The sequence below is a fragment of the Colobus angolensis genome, unplaced genomic scaffold, assembly GCF_000951035.1.
Source record: "Colobus angolensis palliatus isolate OR3802 unplaced genomic scaffold, Cang.pa_1.0 Scaffold105, whole genome shotgun sequence".
NCBI lineage: Eukaryota > Metazoa > Chordata > Mammalia > Primates > Cercopithecidae > Colobus > Colobus angolensis.
The window spans coordinates 4,109,760-4,127,759 of NW_012111475.1; the positions used below are offsets into that span (position 1 = coordinate 4,109,760).

The following is an 18,000-nucleotide window of genomic DNA, read 5'->3' on the forward strand; positions in this document are numbered from 1 at the left end:
AAGGGAATTTTTTAAAGAATGCAACAGAAAAGCATCATGGAAAATGTTTTCTTCTGATATTTTTAAGTTTTGAAGAGAGAACGACGTGAACAACGAGAGATGCAGAGTTTAGTAATATAGCCAAAATTTATCACGCAGGTCATCTGCCACATAGTCACCAACAGGTAGATTCTTGCTTTCCATGGTAATCAGACTTACTATTTAAATATACAAATAGCTCTGTATGCCAGTGGGAAAGCAGCAAGGCTTACCTCATGAGGAATGTAATCAGGAGGGAGTTTACTCAGCATATCTTCAGATAATCTATAAACAATGGCCTCCCGGGTCTCTCCCACACCACCTCCACTCTCTTTGGGTTGAATGTTGGTAATTGTTTCAAGAACAGCAGAAGCGGTGTTACTCTGGTACCTAGTAAAAAGAGTGAGCTGTTCAGCATGTCACAGGGAAACACGTAAGAGATCATTGTCAAAGCTAAAATGAACTGATAGAATCATTTAAATCAAAGCAAGCTACAAAAACAAAAAAAAAAGGAGAAGAAAAGTTAACTACTATCAACCTGGGGGGAATGAAAAAAACTAGAGATCCATTCTACTACCTCCTAATAGGACATCAAGAACATTACTGAAATGAAACACTCTCCATCTTCAAGGAAAGAGACCCGAAAACTCCCCTGGAAATCCAAATCGCTGCTTCACCATCTTGGTTGTAGCTAACCTGACCACCTCTTGCTAAACAGTGAGCTCACCTCCGTTCACTCTCCTCTGCTACAGACTGCTCATAAGAGTCTATCATTATAGGACAGCTTGTTGGCTCAAATAGGACCACTCATATTTCCTCACTGAGTTATAAACTATTAAAATGCTTTCATCTTTTCTGTTTTGTTTTCTCATTTTTTCCACTGGTTTTATGATTTCCAGGGAAATCTATTGACACCCATCTGCTCCACCTGTTCAAATGCAGCTATGTATCTTTAAATCCATTTATTCAATAAAGATTTACTACGTACTGGGCACTGAGCTAAGTTCTAGAATACAGCAGGGGATAGGACATAGTTCTGTCCTCTAGTGGAGGAGATAGATATTAGACAACCCCATTCTAACAACTGCTGTGGAGGGAAGTAACAGGATGCTTTCAGAGAGTTTTGATTCTCTCATTCCCACTCTCTAGCTTTCTCTCAGGTTGACCAGATACTCTGAGATGCAGGAACTTAGTCTCTGTCCCTGAGATGCTGGGTTGACCAGTTATCTGGACTTTTGAGTAGAAATGTGTGTGGGGGTGGGCGCTGTATGTGCATGTGTGTGTGTATGTATTTGTGTGCTGGAGGTAATTTACACTAGAAGATTAGTAAAAGTTAAAAAGTCATATGTAAGCTGAGACCAGAAGGACAAACGGGTCAGCCAGGCAGTGGGGTGGGGTGGGGTGGGAGGCAGAAAAGGACATTCAGATAAGAAGTAAGGGTAGGGGTGAAAAGGGTTTCAGTACATTTGAGGAATGGAGATAAGGTCAGTGAGGTCAGAGCCAGTAAGCTAGGAGAAGTGATGAGGATGAAGAATAGGCAGGGGCCAGACCATGCAGGGTTATATAGGAACTTGTAGGATTCTGAACACCACCCTAAAGGCAATGGGCAGCCACTGAAGATATCCCTAGCCAGGTGTGACATGGTCAGATTTAAATTTTTCAGCCTTTTCTGAACTCCTCATTTACCATCTATACACTTCACATAATTTTATTTTGGAGGGTTATTGTTTTGTTTGCTAATTTTGTCTCTTGTCCAGATGTCAACCACATTCATATTTCCTTTTGTAGATGTGAGAGGCAAATCTAAAAGGGATTCAGCAAATGCTTGAGATTAGTGACTTCTTTTTCTGTTTTATTTTCTTGAACAGAAAACAAGCCACTGTAATATGGAAATATATATCTAAATATTATACGTGCATACCTTTTAATATAGCAATTCTACACCTAAGAACTCATCCTTAAAAAGAGACATTTGACATTTCCCTTTCTGACAGTATGGTGCAAATGTTACTGTGAACCACCCTTCTGAAACAACTAAAACTTCTGGAGAAGATATGAAAAACATCCTTTTAAAAACATCACTGAACTTGCTAGTTATAGAACTTCTAGAAATAAAGAACTTTATTTCTATAAAGAACAAAAAGAACTTCTAGAAATAAAGCATAACTAAAACTTAAAACCTATACTATTTATTGCTGCTGTAACAAATTGCCACAAAGTCAATAAAAAATCCTCAGGGTCAAATAAAATGAATGCTGGAAATAAAGTGAATGCTGGAATCCAGAGAGATAAAGCCAGATTTTACCCTGGGGGAATCAACTAACTGGTGTTTTCGAGTTTCTGTTTGGATAGTGCAATGAGACAGGGGAGAAACCCTCATACCTGAGGTGGAAAGCATAATAGGAAATTCCTACATAAAGCTGGGACCCCACACAGCTACAACCTCAGTATAAGGGTAAACTAGAAAGTAACCTCCACCTGTCAGAAGAAGATGATAGGTAACTTGTTCTATCTAGCTTAGCACTAAGTGGGGGAAAAATCTTTCCGAAAATTCTGAATTCACCATGTTTGTGACATTAATTACCATTTATTCATATTACCTGTGCAATTTGGAAAAGCTCCAGCCAAGAATTTATTTTAAGGTAGTCCTAGGAAGTCCTAGGTTGCACCTGATGGAAGCAAACACAACTCGTTCCTGAACAATATACCTTTGACTCAGGTCTCAAATAATCCAACAGTTAACTTCCAATAGACACAAGCTCAAAGCAAAAGTTTAAAAAGTTGTAAGGAAACAAGGCAATGTGAGAAACAGCCAGTAGAAACAACAGAAAGCAGAATCAGACCTGTAGAGATCTTAAGTGACTCTTCAGATACACATTACAATATACTGTATTTGTGATATTGAAGAGTTTTAAAAGGAGACTGAAAATATAAGTATTAAAGAGGAAACTATAAACATGAATAGCATATTCGAAAAAGAGTCAAAAAGAACTTCTAGAAATAAAACATAACTAAAACATAAAACCTATACTATTTATTGCTGCTGTAACAAATTGCCACAAAGTCAGCAGCTTAAAACAAGACAAATTTATCATTTTACAGTTCTGTAGGTGCTAAATATGACACAGGCCTCACTGAACTAAAATCAACACATCAGCAAGGTTGGATTCCTTTCCATAGGAGATAGGAGAGGATCCATTTCTTTGCTTATTTGGGTTGTTGGCAGAATTAACTTCCTTGAGATTGCAGGACTGAGGTACCCAATTTCTTGCTGGCTGTCAGCTGAAGGTCCTTCTCAGCTACTAGAGGCCACCTGCACGTCCTGGCTTGTGGCCCACTTTCTATATCTCCAAAGCCAGTAATGGCAAGCCAAATCCCTCTCACCCTTGGACTCTACATGTAGATATATCACAGTAAAACCGTAGAATACCCAAAACAAAACGAACATCTTAAAAGCATCCAGAGAGAAAGAGCAGATTATCTAGAAAGAAATAACAATTACACTGACAGTCAATTCCTCAACAACAGCAATGAAATCCAGAAGAAAACGGAATAGTGTCTTCCATGTGTTAGGATAAAATGACTATATACCTAAAATTGTGTGCCAGACAAAACTCTCCTTCAAGAATGAAGGCAAGAAAAAATATTTGAATAAACATTTCATCAAAGAAGAAATACAGATGGTCAATAAGCACATGAAAAGATGTTCAGTTTCATTATTCATTAGGAAAAAGCAAATTAAAAGGACAATGTAATACCACTTCACACTTACAAAGGACGGTTATAATCACAGGATACATAATAACAAATATTGGCAAGGATGTGGGGAAACTTGAACCTTTGTAATTGCTAGAGGGGATCGTAAAATCGCGCAGTGACTTTCTTTTGTTTTGCTTTTGAGACAGAGTCTTACTCTGTCACCCAGGCTGGAGTGCAGTGGTGCTCTCCACTTTTTTTTTGCAGTGGTTCAAGCAATTCTTGTGCCTCAGCCTCCTGAGTAGCAGAGACCATAGGCATGCACCACCACACCCAGTTAACTTTTTGTACTTTAGTAGAGAGGGGGTTTCACCATTTTGGCGAGGCTGGTCTTGAACTCCTGAGCTCAGGCAATTCGCCTACCTCGGCCTCCCAAAGTGCTGGGATTACAGGCATGAGCTGCCGCTCCCAGCCTGGTGCAGTCACTTTGGAAAGCAGTTTGGCAATTTCTTGAGATGTTAAGAGTAGATTATGACCCAATGACCCAATAACTACATAACATTCCTAGTTATCTACATAAGAGAGATGAAAAGATATGTCCACACAAAGACTTGCACATGAATGTTCATAGCAGTATTCTTAATAGCCCCAAAGTAGAACATAGCGAGCTATTCATCAACTGGTAAATGCGTAAACAAAATGTGGTACTGGAATACTATTTGGCAATAAAAACCATGGAAGTATTAACGTATGCTACAACATGGATGAACTTCAAAAACATTATGTTAAGTTAAAGAATCCAGATGTAAAGGATCACATAATGTATAATTCTACTTATGCAAAATGTCCAGAAAAGGCAAATTTACAGAGACAGAAAGTAGATTAGCAGCTGCCTGAGGTTGGGGATGACAATTGGGTACAAATGGGCCCAATATTTCTTTTTAGAGTGATGGAAATCTTATAACATTATATTGCAGTGGTAAACTCACTAGAAATCATTTATTGTCCACTTAAAATGAGATAATTTAAGATAGGCAGATTACATCTCATAAAAGCTGTTTTTCAAAAAAGGAGGGCAAAATAAGGCATTTTCATACAAGAATGGAAGAATTTATCACCCATAAAAGAATGTGCCCCTCATGGGGGAAATTCTAAAGGGTATACTTTAGAAAGGAGGAACGTTATTCTGTTGGAAAGTTTGAAGTATTGAAAAGAATGGGCCAATGCATAGGTAAGTCTAAATAAGCATTATAGTATAAAACAATAATCGTATGTCTAACTGTGGGATTATAAAAGATAAAATTAAAATACTGAAATGTCAGGAGAGTGGCTATAGCTAAAGTTATCTAAGAGAAAGGAAAGTAAACATATTCATTTTATTTATTATTTATTTATTTTAAAGAGATGGGTTCTCGCTCTGTTGCCCAGGCTGGACTTAGACTCTTGGGCTCAAGCAATTCTCCTACTTTAGCTTCCCAAGGAGCTGGGACTACAGGTACATACCATCACGCCCAGCATAAATATATGAATTTTAGACCTAAATAAGAACTGACGTTAAAATTTCTAGGGTAACTAGTAAAAGAACAGAAAGAGAGTACATAATTTCCAAACTAGCAGAAAAGGAAAGAAATGAAATGGAAAATTCTTATTTAGCAAAAGGCCAAAAAGGAAGAAGAAGAAAAGCAAAACACAGAAAGAGTGGTGTAAAAAAGCAACATTGTATATTTCTCCTTTATATTTTATATACAGTACACATATTCTTTTGTATTTATTCAACATTTAATAAAGCTGTTTTAGAAGCAATAATCAGACAAGTGTACAAAGATGAATGTATATGACTTTATAACAGTATTTGTAATAAATCCTAGTAAAGCTTTATAAAAATCTATATAGCCAATAAAAATGGTGATGTAGCTGTATATTCATTGATCATGTGAGGTGTCATTGGGGGATTATAGAATAAAATAACATGGCACCAAACCCAGTTATGGTATGATCTAATGTTGTTGTTAATATTGTGTTTATAGGCACAGAAACAAATCTAGAAGGGTATTTTTGCAGTCGGATTTTTGCATGATTAGCTTTTTCTGTAATTATCAGTTTCTTTTTGCTCTTTATTTTTCTGTATTGTTTATGCTCCTCAATAAGAATGTAGGACTTTAAGAATAAAGAATATTAAAAATCATTTTCAGTTTGAAAAACAGAGAAAAATAAACCCCCATAAGGCAAAGCCCATCACAGTTGTCAAGAAGTTAACAGAGATAAATCAGGGACAAATGTTTCAGGTTCACTGAGATGCAGCTTACAAACCCTTACTCTTTATGCCCCACCAGAAAGTGCCCCCTCTGCCTTTCCTCTGCAGCGTATGGAAAGCGAATTCCAGCCTTCTCTCTCCTCCTCCCTGGGGTGAGTTCCACAGCCTTTTGTGGAACTTGCCACACGAATTGGCAGAAACCTAAGAGGCTACTGGGAAAGTTATCCAGGCTTCTTTGCTTATGAAAAAGCTGTGTTTGGGGGGAGTAGAGGAAATCCTATAGAGCAGCCTTTGGATTCACTTAGGAATAAAGCTGAAGAATGGAGGGGATGCTCCGTCTTCAGCATTTTTATTTGATCAGCAGTTAGAATACCACATCTGGACCCAAACATGTATACCCGAACTACCTGTATCCTTTCCAAAAGTCATGCCATGATAAATGCATAAGATGTCATGCTTCACATACAGAACTTTCAGTCAGATACAGTGATACGAGGGTCCTAGTATCAGATCTAGCAAGTGTTTGTAACTCCATCCAGAGCTGGGATATTAACTCCATATTACCTTTAAATACATGACTTTCCCAGTAAGGATCAATGAAGTAAAAGCTAATTTTTAATGAACAAAAATGGACTGTAGAGTATATTTTAGATATAACTTAAAATTCTTTTACTATTTCTGTAAGCAACCTCTATTCAGATGTTGGGGATTTGGAATATCCCAAAAGACACTTATCTTAAAAGCTGAAACATGCATGCAGTTGAATACATGAACAGAGAACACAATATTCTAGTAAAATAACACAAAAGGCATTTGAAACCCATTGCTACATTTTGAAATATGACACAATCCCAGTTTTTAAAAGTCATATAAAGTACTGTATAAGAAAAATACATATGTAACAAACCTGCACGTTGTGCACATGTACCCTAGAACTTAAAGTATAATAAAAAAAAAAAAAAAAAACAAAGAAAAATACAAATAAGTCTGAGAGGAAAGTTCAATGAAAATAGCTGATGAGGCAACAAAATGAAGTTAACTAAAGTCAAGGTTTCACACGCTATTATATACCTTTTCAGAAATTTAAATTTGTATGTGATTCATATTACTCCATGAGCTCTCTCTAGCATTAGGTACACTACGGATAGAATGTGTGGATGAAGTGCTATGTTAGGGAAGACAGAGGTGTCACCATGGCTGATATCTTAGAGAGCCATGAAATACTGGGCAAACCTGGGTAACACTAAACCTCTGACTTTATCATGAACTCTGTGCATTCACATTTCCCCGGAGCCCCAGAGCTCTTTGGTTCCTGTATCCAACAAATCTAAAACTTTATTATTTTAATTCTCCTTTATCCCTCTCCTGGGCTGTTCCTTGCCCCATCTACTTTAGTGACATCAATGTCTGCCCAGCTACCCAACTGAGAACCCTCAGAGATGGCTTCCTCCTTGCTGTGACTCCCCAGACCTTCTTAGTTTCCAAGACCTAGTTCCAAATCATTTCCAGCATCCCCTCCCCGTGACCCACTGTCATCCCCACTGCCTTCAGTTCTGCCCCTAACTTCCTGATCATCCTCTGTGTGTGGCACTGCCATCACCTCCTAACACATCCTCCTGCCTCCATCCACTGTTCCAAGGTAAGTTTTGACATTTCAAAAGTGATTATTACATTTATTCAAAGACTCCCCATAATCTTCAGGATGAAATCTGAAGTCCTTCACGTGGCATACAAACCTTTTTCATCACTAAGTCTTTTTCTACCTCCAGCTTCTCCTCTTGCTTCTTTCTTCCCACACTCCACCCTATGCTGTAAGTTACCTGAAGCTCATCAAGCATTCCATGACTCCCCTCATATTCTTTGATTGTTCCCAAGCTAACTCCACTGCCTGGAATGCTCTGCCCTCATTTCTTCATTGATTATAGCTCATTCCTAACTAGCTATTAATATCAAGCTCAGCTTAGATGTCTTCACCTCTAGACAGCCTTCCCTAGACTTTCTCCCTATGTGTGTGCATAGCTCTCAGTGCTTGCTTTTATTTTTGTACTTGTCATTCTGTACATGATGACATGCTTGTTTATCTTCATTCCAACTTCAGCCTGAATTACTTGATGGCAGGAAAAGGTTTAAATCTCTGTATACAAAATGCTAATTCCCATCACCTCATGCAAGCAGAAAACGCCATGTAGAAGGTAGAGTAGGTTAAGTACATTTAAACAAATGACTAAATAACCGTATTCCAATTTAAAATATTGCCCCAAACTCTTCTGGCAAAACCTTCAAAAGCCACACTCTGCATCGGCCACTCTGCTCTTTAAACACCCCCCTCTTCCTCATGCTTTAGGTGTACTGGACCTGGTTCCCAGAACACCCCACACACGTTCACGTTTGCATTCCCTTCCTTGGACTGTTCCTTGGTGTGCGCATCCCAGTCTGAGTCTTGGTCCCTACTGCTCATTATGTTCCTCTTCTTTGCACTTTGCCCTTGGCCCCCAGTCCTGCAGTCACTTCCTTCCCACCTCATCTCCAATCTGAGAAACTCCTGCACATCCTTTAAGACAGTGATCCCCAACCTTTTTGGCACCAGGGACTGGTTTTGTGGAAGACATTTTTCCACGGACTGGAGGGGAGGGGGCGGAAGGTTTTGGGATGATTCAAGCACATTACTTTTATTGGGCACTTTATTTCCATTATTATTACATTATAATATATAATGAAATAATTATACAACTCACCATAATGTAAAATCTGTGGGAGCCCTAAGCTTGTTTTCCTGCAACTAGACGGTCCCATCTGGGGGTGATGGGAGACAGCGACAGATCAGCAGGCATTAGATTCTCATAAGGAGTGCACAACCTAGATCCCGGGCATGCACAGTTCACAGTAGGGTTCTCGCTCCTATGAGAATCTAATGCCACCACTGATCGGAGAGGAAGCGGAGCTCAGGCAGTAGTGCTCACTCACCTGTCACTCACCTCCTACTGTGTGACCCAGTTTCTAACAGGCCACGGACTGGTATTGGTCTGTGGCCCAGGGGTTGTGGACCCCTACTTTAAGGCACAACTTAAATGGAGCCTCTCTCACTAGCTTTCTTTGAGCCCTAAGTTGGAATTGATTGCTCCTTCAGCTGTGTCATCATAGCAATGTACACATACCCTGATTTTAGAGTTTACCACATTGTACCTCATCAGCATTTGCCACTCATCATATTCCCCAATAGATAATGTGTTCCAAGAGCACGGACTGCATCTTACTCATCTTTGTATCCCGGGGTTAGCCAGACAGTAAGTTCTCAATAAATGTTTTTTTGTTGAATTGAGGCCAATTGGCTTGCATTTTATTAAACCTCAAATATAAAGGACAGCAATTCTTCAATATTTAAAGGGCATGAAAATGTACTTATTCCTTCTTATGGTAAAAACATAGTATATTGTTATTATTGTTTTTTGATTTCCTGGCACCTTTCAATGTGTGTGTGTGTGTGTGTGTTTGTGTGTGTGTGTTTGTGTATAAATGCCTTATTACAACTTTTGTATTCATTTCTAATAATGAATTAGGAACATTCATTTCTAATTATTATATATCTATTATATAATATGACTAGATAATATAATATAATACTAATACATCTATAGATATTAGAAATATCTATCTCTCTTTTAGTCCTTGACAATTGATAAGTTCATTTGTTTTCATAGGTTATTTTCATAGGATTCCCCCCTCAGAGTTATTTGTATTTTTCTTATACTTTATATGACTTTTAAAAACTGTGATCGTGCCCTACTTCAAAATTCAGGAATGGGTTGCAAATGCCTTTTGTGCCATATATACATAGTCCTCAAAACACAGGAGAATCAGAAAGATATAATTTGAGAGTGAAGTAAAGCTATTCTTCTTATTATATTATCAATGCAGACCTGTAATGATTAAAGACAAGAAAACCACAGTAAATTTCCATTCATGCTAAGAAAAGCAGAGTTCATTCTTCCTACCTGTTCTAGCTACAAACAAACAAACAAACAAACAAAAAAACCCAGAAAGCCCCCATATCCAAATCCTCAGGTGCTCTCTCGGTCACCTTCAACTTGAGCCCTCCGTGGAAGCATGCTCAGCACCAGAGGATAGGTCCCAGCAGTGCACACCATTGCAAAGATGACCATTTTGCTCTCTGCTAACTCTGGCCAAGTTCACTGGTGCTCCAAGGAGAGGCTGATGGAGATGATGCTACTGCTAGATCCCACCTAATAAATCATTTTCATGGTGAGTTATTTAATTTTTTATGAGATAATCTGAACACAGGCCTGAAAACATAGATGTTGGGAAGAAGCCTTGAAAAGTTGATCCACTGTGAATAAGAGCTAGCCAAGCTCTCCCCAGCACACATTTCATTATGCACAGAATGTCATTCCCTGGTATTCCAGGGCTGAACAACGCACATTTCTTTTTCCACAATGTGATTTTATGTTTGCAAAGATATGAAAGGCAGAAGCCTAGTTAGCTAGCTATAATGGAGAATTGCAAATCTCTCTATATGCCACAAAAGCCCAAGGGCTTTCAGGAGAACAGTCCTCATAAATGCTCTGAGATGAAGAACAAGAACTATAATATTCCTTGAGGGTTGGTTCTAAGTTATTTCTTGAAGAAAATTTCTCTTTAGAGTAAATATGGGAAGAAGCTCAGATTGCCCTTGTAGCTTGGTGGTTCTGGGAAGTCAGGGTCATGGATAATATAAATGCAAAACAACTGAAAAACAGAGCTGTCTATGAAATAACTACCTAATGAGATATTAGTGTGCCGTAATATCCAAATCAGTCTAGATTTACATATATCTTTGCACATGAAATATCAATGAGCATAAATTTTTTTAAAAATCTAAATCTCAAAAGTGTCCTCGAATACTCAAAGGAATACATTTCAGTTTGTATTGCATTGAAATGAATATAAAGGTTGTAATAAGGCATTTGATAAATTTCAGAAGGTAAAGAAACATGCATAACCACTAATGAGAAAAAGAGCGAGAATAAGCAACCATTTTTGACACTGAGAGAGTTGAATTTGCAGAGTCTTTGGTACCTTATAAATCTACATAATAAAATGTGAATAAACTGTGTATTTTCATGGTTCCTATCACTATGCTATCTAAACTCTTGAGAGAGATTTTACTTATTTTAAAGCATTTATTCACCTTGATTTCCCCCTCCACTTAAGAGATTCTGCATTCTTATGCAATGACTGAGGAGAGAGACTTGTGATTCGCCCTGCCCAAATCTCCCTCTTCTCTCAAATTTATGGATGCTAACTTCAGTGTGAAGATTCCAATCAACAGGAGGCATCAAGTTCTCCATCATGGCCCAATTATAGTCTATCATCAAGTAATGGCCGGGCACTGTGGCTCATGCCTATAATCCCAGCACTTTGGGAAGCCGAGGTGGGTGATTACTTGAGGTCAGGAGTTCGAGACCAGCCTGGCCAACACGGTGAAACCCTGTCTCTACTAAAAATACAAATATTAGCTGGGTATGGTGGCACATGCCTGTAGTCCCAGCTATTCGGAAGGCTGAGACATGAGAATTGCTTGAGCCTGGGAGATGGAGGTTGCGGTGAGCCAAGATCGCACCACTGCACTCCAGCTTGGGCAACAGAGTGAGACTCTGTCTCAAAACAAAACAAAACAAAAACAAACAAACAAAAATAAGCAAGAATGCTGTTGAACACCATGGATGGTCAGATAAATTAATGATTCCTCTGGTTGGGGACATTCACACAGACTTAGACAGCATATCTTACAGAGTCCTCTCTTATGGCTGAAGCTGTTATCTCTGCACACATGCATTCAAACCTTTCACCTGGGCTCCAGTCTGTATTTCTCACCCCATTCAGATATACCCCATGTTCTTTCCCAGCTCAACATGCCCCCAACATAACTCTGTAACTTCTCTAACATACTCCTGTTCCAAACTCCTCCACTACCCCAGCTCCCAGACAAGCAATGTCAGGGGCATCTTTGACTCCTTCTTTCATTTCACTCAGAGCTTGGAGAGTTACATCTTGCTGGAGCTGGGTGAAGACCAGAGGTGGGTTTCAGCAGGGATGCTTCGTCTGTTACTGCTTACTGCTTCCTGGTGGCCGGCGGGGGAACAGCAAGGGGCATAGCGAAGTCCTCCAAGAAGGCAAGCTCACTTGCCAGGATGAGTAGGGGCAGGATTCCATCCACGAGATAATTCAGAGCCAGAGGAAAGAAGCATCGAACCTAGGACAAGGCTTACTCAGAGACCAAAAAAATTACCAAACACGGAGCTGCAGAACAGAGCTGACCGCCTGACCAGGAACCAGAAATGGGTTAAGATTTACTGGGGAAAAGGGATCAGGGTGGGTGGGAGAGACCCCAGGGCAGACCATAGGGGAAGCTGAGGATGAAGAGAGATCAGAGGAGGAGCATAGGTCTTACTGGTCCGCCAGTTGCTCTAGTGGATATAATCCCCCATTTTAGGCACGGGTCCAGGACTTTCTACTTGACCTCACTAGTGTGGTGAAAAGTTGCAAGATCCTGACACTATTTTGGGAGAAGCTTGCTTACGGCATCCTACAGCATGCATGCCAGCGACACCATGTGGGCCTCTGGACAGAGCTGTGAAGACAGACTTGACAAAACACAAAAGGCTCGCCATGCCCTCTCTAACCCACCAGTGTGCAGCAAGAAACAGATAACAGCCACAGAAGAAGGTTCTCAGCCACTGCTCTGCATTCGCTAAGTCCTATCAATCCCCTCTTGAGACCTGTCCTGCAGCTTCACTCCACCCCACAATCATCCCTATTCTAGGTCTGCATCCTCACGCACCTGGACTTACCCACAGGGTACCCAACCCAAGGTGTCGATTAGTCACCATGGGTGCTCTACATGAGGTGGAGAGATGAGCCTTGTCACATGGTAGAGAGCTTGTCTTTTATTCTAACTGCTGTGGGGAGCCATTTAGACAGAGGAGAAGTAGATGGAGGAGATTCAGTTTGGGGCTTTTAAAGTCAAGCCATCTGAAAGACATGCCAGTGGATGTCACATGGAAATTGTATAAATGACTATGGAGCACAGAGGAAAGGTCTAGACAATATATATGTGGCATGTTGATGTTCTAAAGGCCATTGGCATAGATGAGCTCTGTTCAGGAAGGAAGGTGGAAATGACTATAAAAGAGGTTAAAATGTGAGTAGAACATAGGCCATAGATTAACAGGCATGTGAAGGGAAGGGAAGACTCTTTAAAGCAAGAGAGATACTAGATCACACTGCTACCTGGACCATACACTGAAGGGTGATGCTATTAAAGTCATGCTTTGCAGCCTTTTGCATTTTGCAACATATTTTGTTACTCTGTCACAGTGTGATTCTGCCACTGAGGACTGAGAACCTGCTGAGCCGGACAGCAGGAGAATCCTTTAAAGAGGAGCCCCTGGCTCTGGTGAGGTGTTCCTGTGTCAAATAGTAAGTTCCTTCTTAGTATTAAGTAAGTATAACCACCATATAACAGTATAACCACTGTTTCTCGGTGGTTTCTCTGGGATGTGTTGGCAACACCATAGTGAAGCGGTTGAACAGAGCTGCCTTGATAGATTATATTCAGAAGGCTAGTACATTCCTTTCGGAGAGGCACCAGAGTGGCTTCAAGTTGTCATCAGATTTCAGACCAAGGTCTACAGAGTTAGCGTTATGTCCACACTTCTGTAACAATTTTATTGAATGGGTTGGACTCAGTATAGGGTAAGGGAGAAGTGATTTCATTTTTTACCACATTGTACTGAGTTCAGCTTATTAGAGCAGATTAAAGACTACTTTGCATGTCTTTGTGTAAATAAATATGAAAACCTAGATGAAACAAATAATCTCCTAGGAGAACGCAACTGACAAAATATTGACTACAGTGGTGACAGAGGAATATGAAAGATATCAAAGAACCAGCACTGAGCCCAGATGGTTTCACAGGAGAATTCTACCAAACTTTAAAGCATCCAATACTACATAAATTGTTCCAGAGCTTAGAAAAACATCCAAATTTTTACAGAGCAAATACAACATTGATTAATAATTAAACCTGATAAAGATGCCACTCTTCTTTGTGAATATCAATGCAAAATTCCCCAGGGAACCATTAATAGAGTCTATCACTACATTAGGAGAAGAATAATACATCAGAACCCAGTGGTATTAATTTCAGATTATCTGTAGAAAGTTTGAGTTAGGAAATCCATTAATATAATTCACCAACTTTTTCGGTGTTTGGGGGAAAATCATGTGATTACTTCCATAAAGGTTGAAAGGTATTCAACAAAATTCAACACCAATTTCTGACAACAACAGAAAAATACACATGCAACAATAGCTAAGACAAGCTCAGAAAAAAAAGAGCAATGAGGGGAGACTATAAAACTACCAGACAATAAAACATACTGGAAACTAGCTAAATTTAAAACAGATTGCTACAAAGTAGAAAGGAAAACAGAATAGAAAGTACAGAAATGGACCCAAGTACCTGTGGAAGGAAATTCTATGTTAAAGGAAGCAGGAGGCCGAGCCTGGTGGATCACCTCTGGTCAAGAGTTCCAGACCAGTGTGGTCAACATGGTGAAACCCATTTTCTACTAAAATACAAAAATTTGCCAGGCGTGGTGGCCTGTGCCTATAATCCCAGCTACTCAGGAGGCTGAGGCACGAAAATCACTTGAACCCGAGAGGTGCTGCAGTGAGCTGAGATTGTGCCACAGCACTCCAGCCTGGGTAACACAGCACGACTCCATCTCAAAAAAGGAAAAAAAAAAAAAATCACTGGTGATAGGATAACTGGATTGCTATTTGGAAAAAGAATTTCATCCATACTTATTCCACAATAAGTTCCTAATGGGTAAAAGAACTAAATGTAAAAAATGAAACCCTACAAGCACTAAAAGAAAATGTAGATGATTCCTTTATACCCTGATGAGGGAAGAAGCTTTCTTACTACTACTAAAAATCCGGATGTAACAACAGCAAGAACAGAATTTGTGCAGTCATAAATTTGACTGCATAAAAACAAAACGAAACAACAATAACACTTCTACCTGATCAATGGGGGAAAAATCACAAGCAAAGCTAAATAAACTGAGAAAACTATTTGCAATCCATATCACAAACAAAGGGTTGTTATCCTTAACATATAAATAAATCCTAAAATTAAATAAAAAGAATAAAAACTCCATTGGAAAGGAATAGACAGACCATGTATAAATAGCCTTAAGTATATGAAAATTTTCTCAGTTTCACTCAAAATAAGAGAAGTGAACTAAAACTATGCTGAGATAACATTTTTCACAGTCATACTGGTGAAGATTCAAATGCCTCACCAGTGCTCTGTTGATGACATTCTGAAGAAAAGGGCACTCTCACAGACTGCAAGTAAAAGCACAAAATAGTATAACCCTATGTAACAGAATTTGACAGTATTTACTAAATCTTGATCTAGCCATCCCACCCATAACAATTTACCCTGAAAATATACCTCCAGTAATATGAGAGTCCATAAGCATAACGTTATTATTATTATTATTATTTTTATTTTTATTTTTTTATTTTTTATTTTTTGAGACGGAGTCTCGCTGTGTCGCCCAGGCTGGAGTGCAGTGGCGCGATCTCGGCTCACTGCAAGCTCCGCCTCCCGGGTTCCCGCCATTCTCCCGCCTCAGCCTCCCGAGTAGCTGGGACTACAGGCGCCGCCACCATGCCCCGCTAGTTTTTTTTGTATTTTAGTAGAGACGGGGTTTCACCATGTTAGCCAGGAGGGTCTCGATCTCCTGACCTCATGATCCACCCGCCTCGGCCTCCCAAAGTGCTGGGATTACAGGCTTGAGCCACCGAGCCCGGCCAAGCATAACGTTATTAATGGAAGAATTATTTGAGATAGCAAAATATTGGAAGCAACCTAAATGCCCATCTGTAGGCAAATGGTTGAACAAACTATGATCCATATAAACAATGAAGTAGCCTGCAGCTGTCAAAAAATAATGGGGAAGATACCTATGACCTGATATGAAGTGATTTACAGGATACACTGTTAAGTGAAAAAAGTAAGACACAATACAATACATATAGCATGGTAACTTTGTATAAGAAAGAAAGGGTAATAACAATATGTATATATGTATGTGTACATGCAAAAAGAAACACAGGGAAGATAAACCAGAAACTGTGTTTGGTTACCCATAAAATAAGAAGGAAATGGGTTGAAAAGGTCTGAGACTTCTCTAAGAACAACTTACTGTCAAGTTGTAACTTTTGAACCATGTTCATATTTTACATATTCAAAGCAATAGCATATGTGGGGGGAAAACCTTAAATGTAATACAAACAGAAACAAACAAACACAACTATATATCAATTGATAGCATAACCACACAGAAAAAAATCATTAATCCAAGTGACTTTTGAACACAATACTCTGTACACTTAGTGGAATATACCCTAAGGACAAAAAGAACTGCAAAGAAATCTTGACCTCTACTGAAAAGGTTTCTTGCTGGTAGTGGTACTGGCATAGTAATTGCAAGTAAATGAATACACATATTGAAGTTGCTGGGAACCAGAGTTTTTACAGTGGGAGAAAGGAGATATCAACGTGGGATAGGGGAAGACAAAGAACAATCCTGAGGTATACAATTGGAATTAGAGTTATTTGTATTAACTCATAATGTTTTAAAACATACATGCTTCCTAGCTCTATCCACTGAGAGGGCATAAAAGCACAGACACACAGAGAAATATACGTGATTATATACAGATATAGCTGTAGATATATAAACATACAGACATACAAATATAGAAGGAGAAAAAGCAAATGGATCAAAACGTTAACAATTGTTGGATCTCGATGGAACGTATGAATGTTTACTGTATGGCAACTTTTCTGAGAGTTTGTAATCATCCCAAATAAAAAGTCAAGGGAAAAATAGTTTGTCTTTGTCTCCAATCGCTTTTACATTTGAGTTGTACTTCTCTGGACCTTTTCTAGCCCTGGTTCATCTTTCTTGAGAGCTGGTGAGTGAAACAGGCTGCGGTGAACAAGGCCTAGGCGCACCATCACCCTGGCTGAGGGTGAGATGGTTTCATCTTGTTAGAATCCTATGGATTATCCAGGAACCGGCTCTCATGACTCCCCAGTCTCTTGTCAAGGATGGAATTAAATTTCAGAGCTCTCATATGAGAACATTTTTGGTCACAAATTGGCAAGCGCATTAAGACTTATCAGTGGTTGGCCGGGCGCGGTGGCTCAAGCCTGTAATCCCAGCACTTTGGGAGGCCGAGACGGGCGGATCACAAGGTCAGGAGATCAAGACCATTCTGGCTAACACGGTGAAACCCCGTCTCCACTAAAAAAATATAAAAAACTAGCCGGGCGACGTGGCGGGGGCCTGTAGTCCCAGCTACTGGGGAGGCTGAGGCAGGAGAATGGGGTAAACCCAGGAGGCGGGGCTTGCAGTGAGCTGAGATCCGGCCACTGTACTCCAGCCCGGGCGACAGAGCGAGACTCCGTCTCAAAAAAAAAAAAAAAAAAAGACTTATCAGTGGTTTCTCTGCCCACTCACGTGAACTCGTAGGATCTTTCCATGGAATCTCCTCATTGATCACATCTTTCACACTCTAGAAGAATTTAGCAGCACTGATCAGTCAATAAATACTTTCTGAGCACCAGGCACTGCTATAGCACAAGGGATGCAGCAGTGAAAACACAAAAGTTTCAGGTGTAGAGGAACTTACGGTTTCCTGGTGGTTGTTGGACAAGAACAAATCAGTAACTAAAGTGTAGAGTATGAGGCTGGGCATGGTAGCTCATGCCTGTAATCCCAACACTTTGGGAGGCCAAGATGGGCGGACTCACCTGAGGCTGGGAGTTCAAGACCAGCCTGACCAATATGGAGAAACCCTGTTTCTACTAAAAATATATAAAAATTAGCCAGGCGTGGTGGCGCATGCCTGTAACCCCAGCTACTTGGGAGGCTGAGGCAGGAAAATCG

At 39.8% G+C, this 18,000-nt stretch overlaps 1 protein-coding gene across 1 annotated transcript in view; it reads right to left on the reverse strand.

Annotated features, from left to right (window-relative positions):
• DNAH8 (dynein, axonemal, heavy chain 8) overlaps positions 1 to 18,000 on the reverse strand; it is a 335,359-nt gene that overhangs the window by 22,998 nt on the left and 294,361 nt on the right. Inside the window, exon 88 of the mRNA XM_011944829.1 lies at positions 252 to 408. Within this exon, the coding sequence (XP_011800219.1) occupies positions 252 to 408 (157 nt within the window). The remainder of the gene's footprint in view (positions 1 to 251; positions 409 to 18,000) is intronic.